General features: G+C 37.0%; 2 protein-coding genes across 2 annotated transcripts; both read right to left on the bottom strand.

The window, feature by feature from the left end:
- Positions 1-525: 525 nt before the first annotated feature.
- LOC103981672 (putative invertase inhibitor) lies at positions 526-2,296 on the bottom strand. The gene is made up of 2 exons (XM_009398413.3): positions 2,159-2,296; positions 526-1,312 (listed from the first exon to the last, which is right to left on the bottom strand). The coding sequence occupies exon 2, from the start codon at positions 1,217-1,219 to the stop codon at positions 650-652; it is 570 nt and encodes a 189-aa protein (XP_009396688.3). The 5' UTR covers positions 1,220-1,312; positions 2,159-2,296; the 3' UTR covers positions 526-649.
- LOC135609870 (mitogen-activated protein kinase 2-like) lies at positions 2,001-8,849 on the bottom strand. Its single transcript, XM_065103613.1, has 6 exons — positions 8,421-8,849; positions 7,362-7,491; positions 5,708-5,845; positions 4,019-4,351; positions 2,602-2,785; positions 2,001-2,504 (listed from the first exon to the last, which is right to left on the bottom strand). Exons 1-6 carry the CDS (start codon positions 8,588-8,590, stop codon positions 2,329-2,331), a joined length of 1,131 nt encoding a protein of 376 aa, XP_064959685.1. The 5' UTR covers positions 8,591-8,849; the 3' UTR covers positions 2,001-2,328.
- Positions 8,850-13,066: the final 4,217 nt, after the last annotated feature.

The raw sequence follows: 13,066 nt of genomic DNA on the forward strand, positions 1-13,066 counted from the left end.
AGACGAGCCAAAAAAGCTTCTGAGTATCAAGGTTCGGAAACGATCAACGGCGCTTCGATCTCGATCGAACGGTCAGTATTACCTGATGAGGAGACCATACTCAAAAGTTGCCCCTCGCTCGTCCGCAGCCCAACCGGGTCCCACCATGGGGCCCGTGTTGTTCGTCCTCAGAGGCAAGTCGCGCAAATATGAACCGGTCAAACCAAATAACCGAAAAATCTGTATATATATATAAAATATAATATAAATATAATATATCTTCGAGGGACACTTGTCTCGCTAATTTGATAAGGAAGAAACAATGATCCATTATCATGATGTGGTATCTTTATTTTCTTTCAATTATTGATCATATTGTTCTTTTGTTTCACTAATTGATACATTGTTCTTGAGCCTAAAAAAATTGATGCTGTGATCGATGTACTTTACTGTGGCTTTAATGATTATTTTCATGAATTAACGTAGGTTTTAGAACATCACACTCCACAAGATTAAAGGAAGTCTCGAAAGTTTAATGAAGCTTGCTAAACGAACTGCATCAATATTGCTAGAAAACATGAACTCTTACTCTCTTACACCCTTAAATAAACAGAAAAAAGAAAGGAAAAAGAGGGGCAGATCAAACACGTGAACGACTGCAAGTAGAGGATCACTCGATGGAGACGATGATGCCATGGGCAATGCTCGCCAACCTGCTGAAGTCTTTGTCCATGGACGCCAAAGGAAACGATCCCTTGGATTCCTTGAATGCCTCCTCGCACTTGTCCGCCGCGTCCATGGCGCCGTCGAGCTGCGCCATCGCTTTCTGGTAGAGCCGGGCGGAGAGGTTGTCGAGGGCGTCCCTCAAGCGGTCGGCCGCGTCAGTGTACACGTCCAGGCAGGTGTTGAAGCAGGACTTCACGGTGGCGTCGTTCTCCAGGTCCATCAGCTCCTCGATCTTGGACTCGGTGGCTGTCGCGTGGGAGATGGCCAGCTTCGCCGCGGTGGTCGCCAGCTCGTGCAGGTCGGTGGGCTTGACCAGCGACGTCGCGGCGCCGAGGGACGAGACGCAGAAGTCGTAGCCGACGGCCGGCTGGGTGTCGACGACGGCCTTGCAGGCGTCCTCGACGGTGGCGGGGCTGCCGCACGTCTGCTGCTGGACGGCGGCGGGGAAGGCATACGGGGCGGAGAGGAAGATGGCGAGGTAGAGGTAGAGAAGTGGCTTCATGGCGGGGCTCATGGGGGGGGGCGGGGGCGGCGCACAGAGAGCAGAAGGCTGCTTATGAATCACAGTGGTGGAGACCTCTTCTTTCGGGGAAGGCGTGCAGGTGTTCTACGGGGAGAGAGGCATTGAACAGTTCATATACACAAATAGCGAGTCTAGTGTTCACATACTGAGTGTGGGAGTATCTTTTTTACATTTAAATATATGTTTAGATATTCTCACTAATTATTAGCATGGTAAAGAAAGAGGAGAATAAAAGCATATGCAAAATATGATTTAGTGACCAAATTTATATATTCTAATGTTATATGTATAAGATTTTGGGTATATGCTTTACACTTTTATTATGCTTATAACAAAGAAGAAAGAAATATGAGAATTGAAGAAAACAATGAACATGGAAAGGAATTTGGATCTCAAGGCAATAATATTTACTTGAATTTGTATACATTATTTGACACCAAGAAAAGGTACACGAATTGGAGGATGAAATATTGGTAGAAGTTCTTGAGATCATTTGCGGAGTTCAGCTAAGGAAAACAAACTTGGGATGTGGCCTATGTAGGCTTTGGCTGCCAAAGAAATTTATGGCATTGCGACTCATTTATGTATCCATGCATTTCACATGGGACACAAAGATGACAGGAAGATAATTTAGATTCATGGAAATATAAATGCAGCTAAGAAATGATATCCTGCCAATCAATACTAGTTAAAAGCATGTTCTATCATCATGTCTTGAGTTGAATCATTAGTACTTATGTTCAGTCAATAATTAGAGATCAAGCAATGGAGCTATAAGAAGAGTGCTATGACAGTTAAAGATGAAAGATGTGCTACATATCAGTGTTTTCAAATTAGATTCAAGGGAAATAGATGAAGCTGACAGAGGAAAAAGAGACATGAAATATTCTGCCATGCAAACAGTATAAACTTCTCAAGGATCACACTTACTGAGTAGTCACTTAAAGCACTGTTTTTGAGGAGTTATCAATATGAATCTACTTCAGGTGAAGATTTGAAGAGCTTCGACGACTACCAAATTAACCTTCACCAGCTTTAGGAGGCTTCAAATTGGAGATTAATGTCAACCACATATTCCAACAGCAAATAGAGAACATATCCTAGTGCACTACTGGATCTGGGTTGAATTTCAGTGATTCCCTCCAAATGAGTTCTTTGATATCTTCTTCAGTATGTGATGGATGTTCAAAATCGAAACTGAATGGAGTCGAGCAAACAGGTTCATCATTAATTTCATGAAGAGAAGCCAAGTATGGGTGGTGCAGAGCTTGATCAACTGCCACAAAAAAATAAACATGATTGTTTTCTTGAAAAAATAAGATGACAGCAGCTGCCTAAAGCTGTATCAAGAAACATTAGAAGACTTGATATACCAGTAATTCGCTTGTTTGGATCAAAAACAAGCATTTTTTCTAGCAAATCAGTGGCTTCGTTAGACATGGTGTGAAACCTAGCATGAAATTGTTGCTTTGGGTATTGAGGAAGTTGTCTCATGTATCTTCGGGCATTGTCACTTCGGAGAAATCCGAGGCTTGAGTCATCAGGTGAACCTATTAGCTTCCCAGAGTGAAGAATTAAATGAAATGTCAGTTTATTAGCTACAAGAAGAAGTCTTTTAACTGCAAAAGAAAGTGAATTTTCTCAAATCATTGATTTATGTTAGGCCAAAGAGTATAGATATTTAAACAATTAAAGTGATTGAAGTACAAACAACGGTTTTGATACATTATACAGTTGTGTCAGCAATAAATTCAATTGCACCACCAGTATCACCAAAAATTTCAACTGTGGTGGAATGAATGAGTATATGTTTATGTGCATTAGCATAGTTGCTAGTCAGGTAGCTATTATGGATATTGGATATTCTTTACATAAAAAACAGACCAAGGATTGCTATTTCATATATCAGTGCCACAGTGGACCAGTATGTAACAGTATGGCACAGGCTGGTGCTGTACGAGTTAATTATGTTTGTCAAGGGTGTCATGAGCACTCCCTCACATCAGAAGGGAGATCTTGTATTGACGTCCGAAAAGACTGGTAGGTTTGTCATACCTTGGTAACAATCCATATACTGGCATGCTGCATTGGTAGAGATTTCACCATACATATGTTGCAAATGATTGGCATGTTAGGTGCACAGGTTCAACAGAACAAGAAGGCATATGCACCTGAGAGTTGTATTTTTGGTTACTAATAATGGTTTTTGACCTTACTCTTAAATGTTACAATGCCCCTTCTATGACTATGACATAAGTTTTAGCCACAGAAAATAGATAATAATCAAAATGTAGCTCAATCATGAACAACACGATCAAACATTTTAAGGTAGAAATTGGAATGTCACCACTCACTACATTTTGCATTCTACAAGTTATATTAAGTACATGAAATGTGCAAACAACAGACACTGTTGTACATGGAGAATTGCCAAGAAACAAGACCACAGAAGTAAAGGACTAATGAGTTACAACTAATCATAGAACACACAAAGTAATGTTTAGTGATCACTTAATCATCATTAAAGTAGTTTATATGAAGTCAAGACACTGTTGTACATCAGATAGACTACTTTGTATAGTGCATTAAGAAGACATTAACAATGATTAAAACATAGCAAGGATAAAAGATAAATACCAAAAAGAATCATGATTTTTAACAGTGTAAAGCATTAGGTGTAATAAGATTGAAGTTGTTTGACATTAACAATACAATTATAACAGGTAATTTCATATGCAAGTAATCATAGTATAATATATATTTGATCATGGAATGCACTTAAACTTGTACCTCAGTTATCAGCCTTAACTGATGGACATAGTCTTTACCAGGAAATAATGGTTCCTTGGTAACAATTTCGCCAAATATGCATCCTACTGACCAGATGTCAATAGCAGCAGTGTACTCCGAACAATTAAGGAGTAGTTCCGGTGCTCGATACCAACGTGGGACAACATATTCAGTCATGAAATCTGTCTCAGAAGTCGTCCTTGCCAATCCAAAATCTCCAATCTTAAGGTCACAATTTGCGTTTATCAGCAAATTGCTGGGCTTAAGATCACGATGCAGGACATTGGCTGAGTGCACATATTTCAGCCCTCGAAGTAATTGATACAGAAAGAACTGCCAAGAATAATTGAATATCATGCAAGCCAGAATTCAAAGATATTAGGTAAACAAATCCTTGTGATACACCAAACTATCATGCAGCAAGACAAAAAAACTAAGGTGCCTTTGGTATTGCAGAAAATCTACTTAACAGCAACAACTGAAAAGATAAATAACTGAAGCCTATATTAGCAACTTATATTCAATATGGCAATCAGCATTTGGAGGGGAAAAAAAAAACAAAGCCTAACATCTGGAGCCTAGAAGGCTAGAACCCTAAATTTGCAACAAGATCTGCTAAGAACTAATATGTCAATAATCAAGAAAGATTGACCATGTGAATAACTGAATTTGAAAGGCTGATATTTTAGTTAGAAATAAGTAGCTGAACATACAGTAAAAAGCTTTTCGGAATGCAGTAGAAAGAAGAAGATTATAAAGGTTCAGGTGACATCTTCGAAAACTGCAGATGGACATTTAACATGATATATATTGTCGTTTCCAATTTATTATTATCTTCACCAATAGTTTTGGAGCATTCAAGAGAACCAAAAGAAGTTTGTATCTTTCAATTTCACAAATATTTAGCATCCCATTATTGGTCAAAATGCCTTGTTTTTGCTTGACCTTTTCAAACAGTCTTCTATGAGTAAGAACAGAAGACATTTGAAACAACAAAGCAGCTTTAGAGAACATATATGAAACACATCATTTTGGTGTGGAGGTTACCATCTGATATGCACTTGATCCATAGTTCATATGGGAAGTTGTGTGATTTAGCTAAAATTTACAATAAAAGGTTTGTCTCAACCTACATGATCAAATCATTACTTTAATTTTCATATTCTTTTCATAATAACATCTGAATATAACTAAGTTTATTGAGCTTGTGCAATTCTTTATTCAGTAATTGTTTTGATGTTACTACAACAATTTCTTTTTCCTTTTACGTGGGTTTCATTTGACACTCCAGTTAACTTAGAAGTTCTTGAGATCTGTACTTTGCACAAATCTTAAAGTTTTGCAATAATCACATATAAACTTTTGAAAGTAAAGCGCTCAATGAGCAAATGGAGAAAATTCACAAAAAATGAGATTACAAGTAATGGAGAGTGAAAATTTACACATAAGTGTCCAAATGTAGAAGTTAGGGCATTCAAGAACACAATACATCATTTTTAAAAAATCTACGTTTAAATACTCGCTCGAAGATATATCAACAAGCAAACAAGGCATTCTTCAAATTCATAAATGATCTTTAGAGCTTCACAATAAAACTCATGTAGGTTTGATAATATTATATAAAACTCATGAAGGACTTCATTCGTCTTCCAGGTGGGTTGTAATCCAAAGAAATTGCTAGCATCAAACCTGGCAATGGTTGTCTGTCAATGGCTGGTTGGAGTGTATTATGTGATGAAGATCAGTATCCATTAACTCGTAAACAATGTAGACATCATTGAAATTTTCCCTGTTTGGAGGGCGTATGATGTCCTTTATTGCAATAACCTGTACTGGAGAATAGTTATCACAGTGTGCAAATACTACAAAGGTAAGGCTGAATGTTTAAAGCTTCAACAATTAGATATATATGTTGGCTCAAAACAATTAAGTACATATGTTCTGAAAAGATGAAGAACCTCGTAAGGAATAATTAACTCCATATTAAAATAACTTAACTAAAACCTTATCAAACTATGAAAATGAACCATAGATCAAATCCAAATTTTGCAAAGTATAAGAGTAATTAACCAAACTAAAGTAGCAAATAATAATACCAAATACGCACTTGTTGAAACAAAACATTAGGGATCAAATGTTCCTTTCTTGAATATTTCCTTTGTGAAAGCTGCCAGATTAAATATACGAAAATCAATAAAAATAAATATTCCACACAATTTCCTTTTTAGTTATTAATCAAAATTTCAATAACTGAATTTATATTGATAAAGCATGAATATTACATATAGCCCAAAGTCAAAATACAAAAAGAACTTTGAGACTCAACATACAGTTGATGGTACCTCTGACTACCAACTAAAGCCACCAATCAGGAGTAATCAAAAGTAGCTAAGTTCCCACTGAGAACAGAGAAGTAATAAGCTTCAAGCAGAAAGACTTCATAGTTTACAATGATGCACGCTTAAGGTTAACATGCCATCTGCACTAGAGCTTCAAATAGATAGACTCCAAAGCTTTACAATGACATGGCTCAAAGTTCAACCTGTTACATTGAACAGATTCCAATTATTGAAGATGATTGTCTTCTTCCTGATTCATATTAGACTTCCTACCAAACTTCACTTCCACCACATTAATGACTTAAGAACATGCCTCATCTACTTCTCCAGTTGGAGAAACAAGCATTTCTTTCAGAGCAGATCAGATAGACCACGACAGCCAGAGCACATCGGTGCATCCCCTTGCTTTAATGCCTTTACTTTGATGTTTCTTTTAAACAAGAGAATTTCCTAAACCAAGATCACAGCTCGAAGGCTCTATGCTACATCCCCATATTTTTAATATTTTAGTCACTGTGATTTGGAAAATGGAACATCCTGTGGGACTTAAAGTTTCATAAACGAACCAAACCAAATTTTGTATTCAAAGGCTTCATCGGTGGCAATTCATTAGGACTTGAACAAAGGATAGTATGACACAAAAATAGTGGAGCTTTATAGTACCTACAACAAACATCATAACCAAACTCATCAGCACAAGATTTATGTTAATGATAATGATACCTGTTTAAGTGCTTAAGAAACATCTGGCCAGAAATTATTCCTAAGAGATCAAGATCACATAAGAAACATCAAGTCAAAGGCTGCTTCTAATGACTTTCCCTTGGGTGGGGAAGTAAAGCATTTCAATATTGGACAATGATTATGAAGGGCAGGGTTATCCAACATGAGATCTTCAGAAGACCTGTTTTACTTGCAAATTAATTGAATGATAACAACAACTAGAAACAACCTGAGAGAAGCTGATAGAAGTAGGAGTAATGTCTGTTTCACACCAAACTTACATTCTCATGATTCATGTGACAAAGAAGCTTTATTTCTCTTAAAGTCCTTTTGGCATCAATTATATTATCAAATGCATTGCTGATCTTCTTTATTGCAACCACTTCATGGGTCCGAGAATTCACTGCAGCACTAAAGTAAAGGTAGAGAAGTAACACCTTATTAATCTTGATATTCCCAAAAATTGATTAGACAAATTAAGCTAACAAACTTTGCAGCAAAGAAGATAAAATTATCCTGTGCTAATAAAGTGAAGAGAGAAAACAAAACTATTTCATGATTGCATCCTGACTCTCAAAGTTGAACGAAGAAGGTAGTTATGCAAAAGACATCATCATGGTGAATGAAGAAACCCTTTTCTTTGAAAAGGCATCCATAATATCTTTTTTTTCCCATCTTTTCAATATCTTAGGAAAAGATATTGATATGCTATTTAGTTAGCAAGAAAACAACATTAAACATTTCTGCAATAACTTCGGAAAAGCACAAAGATAATCAGCCCAACTTCCTATGCGTAATTAAAAATGAAAAGAATCAGAACCAAAATCAACTATAAACAAAAATCAATTAAATGCACCAAAGCTAAATCACTAGCTGGATGACAGAGATGACATGCAACCACCATTGGAGTAATGGTTAGGATACTAAAAGGCGTACCCCCATAATTTAGGTTATCCCATATCAGTGCTGACAAGGATTCATGCGGAGGAGAACGTTTAAACAATCACCTTATAGCTAATCATACTTTTTTCTTTCAAATATTTTCTTTGAAGGATAAAATTTCAAAGCGTCCATCTCTCTTCTACAAGCAATTCTGCTTCAAGATCTCTTTGGATCTATCTGAACCATGATACCAACTCGGAACTCAATATCACTCCGTGAAAAGTCACTCCGATGGAATCCTTACCTTCCTTTTTTCTTGTATAACTCCAACTCAAACGTAGAGCAAACGCGAAGGGAAGGAAGACCCAACCGGAACTCGACAACATCTTCATCACAAACTTATCAACCGGAACTAAAAACAACTCGGAAACCATAAAAGCGGGAGCTTTCTGGCTCACCAGACGATGCCGCTAGCGCCGCGGCCGATGCGGCGAAGAGGGGGGACGTACTTGGCGGTGACCTCGAAGAGGTTCCCGTACACATTGTACCTCACGTATCGCCCGCCGTGCGTCTGGACGCCCTTGATGTGACCATCCCCGCCGGCGGCGGCGGACCCGGACTCCATCATTCCGTGGACCTCCTCCTCTTCTTCCTCGGAAAAGATATTAAAAGAGGGAGAACAGGTAAGGGATGGGGGGAGGGGAACGTTGGAACTTGTGGAGGAGAGGAGGATGAGGGAAAGGAGGGAGGGAGGGAAGGGGATGCCCGTGAAACGGGAGTTGAGGAGCACTTTCTACTCCGCTTCGGTGACGGCCATTTCTTTTGGACGCTTCCCGTCGCCATCGATCGCTCTTCCCCGAGATCAGTTCCGAAGCACCGAAGGAGGGAGAGTACTTTCTACGGCTGTGTTGTTGAGTACTTTTACATGTATACCCTCAAACACTATTAAAATATCATATTTGCTCCTTTGAAAGAGAATATTCCATTAGCATTCCTCATAAAGAATTAAATTAATTATTTATTAAGCATAATTGATTATGATATGTTTGAATAAAATAAAGATAAATAATATAATAAATGCATTTGGATTTTATTATTATATTTATAATGTATTTTTTAATCTTTATAAATATGTGAAGATAGACCTTGACACAACAATAAGATTATTTTTTTATAACCTAAAAAAATAAAAATTCGAATTAAGAAAATAATATTTTTAAATATTTAAAAATAAAATTAGATATATTGATTCTCCTTTGATAAGCTAGTGAGAGCCTCATATATTAAATATGCCTCTTTTATTTCTTCAATATATCTATCCTAATATATATTTTATGTCATGTCTTGCGACAAACTAAGAGCCTTAACAAATCATATCATCATTGGTATCATATCTTAATGTCATCCTTTAGAGGATGCACTCGTCAGTTACTATTATCAATGACCCTCTAACAGGGTAAAGAATATCTTAACTTATCGTCATCTTTACGTTATCGATCGCTCATATATAAAACCCGAGCCCCCATGCTAAACGAGGGTAGACAGACTCTACCTCAACTCTTTTGAGTCCTATTAGACCCTCTTAAATTACTGACTGGAGCGTCGAATGGATCGGATCGAGACATTCTCTCGATATTGACCACTTGTACAAGACCCGAGCGTGACCAAGAAGCGTCTTGGAGTGACATTAAGCATCTTTAAAAGGTCAAGTTGTACCTCGGAATGATTCCGAACTTTCCCCAACTGATAAGTCGCACCTTAGGATGACCGTGAGTTAGCCATTGTGAATTAGCAATGCCTCGAGAGTCCACCTGCCTTCTCGGTTGCCCGCTCAAGCTGCCTCCTCTGCTTCGACGCAAGCCCTCAGGATGAATTTGTGCCTTCGAGATCAAAGCATAACTCTTATTATGTGGAGTGAAGCGATCTTCCAAGATATGTCCAAAATGGTTTGCTAATGACTCTGAAATGTATGTATAGAAGTTGATAACATACTTAATCAAATCATGAAAACATACTTATAAGAGATCTTTATCATAGGGATCTTATGAACAAGTTCATGCACTGTGTACCCATACAGAATTACATTAATTATTTACTCTTTTGAACTGGAATATTCCATTAACATTCCTCGTACATAATTAAATTAATTATTTACTAAGCATAATTAATTCTGATTAGTTTGAATAAAATAAATATAAAAAATATAAAATACATTTGGAAGAAAAATGCATTTGAAGCATAATTTACTTTTATATTAAAATCCAGGGATTTCATTATTATATTTATAAACATATATTTTTTTAATATTTACAAATATGTGAGAAGGTAAAATGGTAAGATTGTTTTTTTGACATAAGAAATCAAGATTCGAGTCATGAAAATAATCTCTTTAAATATTTAAAGATAAAATTATCGTATTAACGAACAAGAGCTTCATATACCCTCTTTCATTCTTCAATAATGACTATCGTAATATATATTTTCTTTTGAAGATTATGAAGAGAGTATGAAACAGGAAACTATATTTTTGAAGAGGTGAATTTTTACGAGGTTGTTTGACACTTTTGAAGTGTTCATGCAGAACTGTCTGATCTTGTTTGGCACATTATCGATTTCTGCACATTTTGGAGCAATCAAAGAACTTGCCAATCATTTCAGACATGTCTCTAGAGATCCCTTCACTCCAAGAAAAAAAGACGATGACGATCATCCTCACCTCCTCGGGTGGAGAGAAGGGAGCTCCGATCATCGTCTTTAGTTGACAATCATGGTGCACACACGATGGTATGACCCATTTCTTTCCATGTGAAGGTCTAGAAGATAGGTCTTATGCAGAAGGTCCTAACTATCCATTTCTTTTCCATATGAAAGTGAAGAAGGTAGATCTCATGCCCAAAGTCTAAAGGCGATGATTGGAGTGCTCTTGCTCTCCACCTGAGGCGAGAATGATTGTCATGGTCTTTCTTTGTTACGTGGGGTGAAGGGATCTTCGAGGACATGTATGAAATAGTTGACCAATCACTCCGAAATGCATAGAACTTGATAATGCACCAAACAAAATCAAATCACAAAAACGTATTTGTAAGATATCTTCTATGATCAAGTTCAATCACTGTGTAACTATTGAAAATCTTAAATGATTATTTAGGACAGTGCATGAACTGCTCAATAAGTATTTAGGAATCTCAATAAAAGGACTTCTTCACAAGATTAACTCATACACCTCACACAGATTATTTATTGATGAAATTATCGCGCTAAGTAATTATTTGATTATGACAAAACATGATTTTTCACTAAATTTGATCACTAAATCTTTCAAATTTAATGAATATTCGACTGATCTAGTGTATCTCATTTTAATACAAAAAAGTATGATTATCGGCTATGATTTTGCAATTTATTGACCTATTTATGTGACCCTTCAACCACCAAAAAGATTTATTATGTCACTTAATCCATCATCAATTTATGGCTTTCGCATTTAGGAAACAATTTTTTTTTTAATGTTTTAGATGGGGTTCGGATATTTCATAAGCTTAATTAGCGAGAAATTTTGTGCAAAAATTTTAGCATGAGTTCTTTTTCTTTTCCACATAGTTCTGATTTTTCATATAGGAAAATAGTTTATTTTTATTTTGTACTAATTGGTTCTTCTCCTATTTTTTTTTCTCTTAGATAATATTTTTTTAAAAAGTGCTAAGAAAAATAGGCTAGAGATTTAATAAAAATATTTTATATGATAGCTTATAAGCCAATGAATACTCCAATAGATATAAATGATAAACCTACGTAAGATAATATAGCTGAAAAATCAGATATAAAATAATATAAAGATTTAATTGAGAGATTAATTTATCTCATACATTCGAAACCAAATATAATGTTTGTAATTTGTTTGTTACAAGAGTTATTAAACGGAGACCTCTCAATTATAACATCCAAGATAAATGAAATATTTTAAATTATAATGTTATATAGATAGTGACATACTGAACTGGTGTTCCATTCAGTATATGTTAATCTTGACCAATTTGACTCACTCATCATGTAAGATTTCTTATATACTTTCCGTTACTAAATATATGAATCATGAGATCCGAATACCCTAATTTTTAGTTTGTGAATGATAAAGTGCAGAGTTAAAGTGCATAATAAATTAATGATTAATTATTTGTGAATGATCGATGATAGCCTGAACCAGTGTCTGTCGTACCGAAGCGTACCGGTCGTATCGGGCGATACGTACCGATCCGCCGGGTACTCGGTACGCGGACCGTCCTATACCGCTGCAGTGCTACAGTACTACACTGTAGCACTGCTACATTATCGGTATACCAGGGTGTACCACTCGGTACACCAGGGTATACCACTCGGTACGCCCTGGTGTACCGCCTGGTACACTGGTACCGTACCGTACCGAGCCCAGGTCGAAACTTCGGTACGATATGGTATGGCGGACCTTGGCCTGAACGCAAAATGGAGTACTGTTCTCATGAAAGTCGAGGTAGAGAAACAAAAAGGTCACTAGGCTTTTTGCATCGTCGAAATGATTCATCCTATGGCATGAAAGCTTGAGTAGTTGTACTAAGAACATGAAATGTGCAAACGTAGCATGAGAAATGCATTAAACGGAGTGTTGCCAAGGAAGAAACCTGCCGAAGTAGATGAATAATGAGTCATATGACACACACACACGAGAAAGCCTCACCTCCTTTCATGGAGCGAGCGGAGCTTCGATCATCTTCTTCGCATCTGTTACTGCACTACTTGCATCTCTGATAGATACAATGGTGATTGGAGCTCCGCTCACTCCTTGATTGTGTGAGTTGCTCATTGTTCGTTTACTTCTGCGGCTTGTTTCTTGGCAATCCTCCGTTTAATAGATTTGTCATGCTGCTGTATGTTGTTTGCGCGTTTCATAGTCTTAATACAACTAATCAAGTCGTCATGCCATATGATGAACTCCTTCCAAGAATGCCAAACCGAGTGACCTTCTCTTCTTCTGTTGTCTACCTCAACCTTCATCATGAGAACAGCACCCAATTTGACTATCTTCTGCAACAGCGTCGACAAATCTTGCATTCGATGCCATGACACGGCG

The sequence above is a fragment of the Musa acuminata genome, chromosome BXJ2-4, assembly GCF_036884655.1.
Source record: "Musa acuminata AAA Group cultivar baxijiao chromosome BXJ2-4, Cavendish_Baxijiao_AAA, whole genome shotgun sequence".
NCBI classification, from domain to species: domain Eukaryota; kingdom Viridiplantae; phylum Streptophyta; class Magnoliopsida; order Zingiberales; family Musaceae; genus Musa; species Musa acuminata.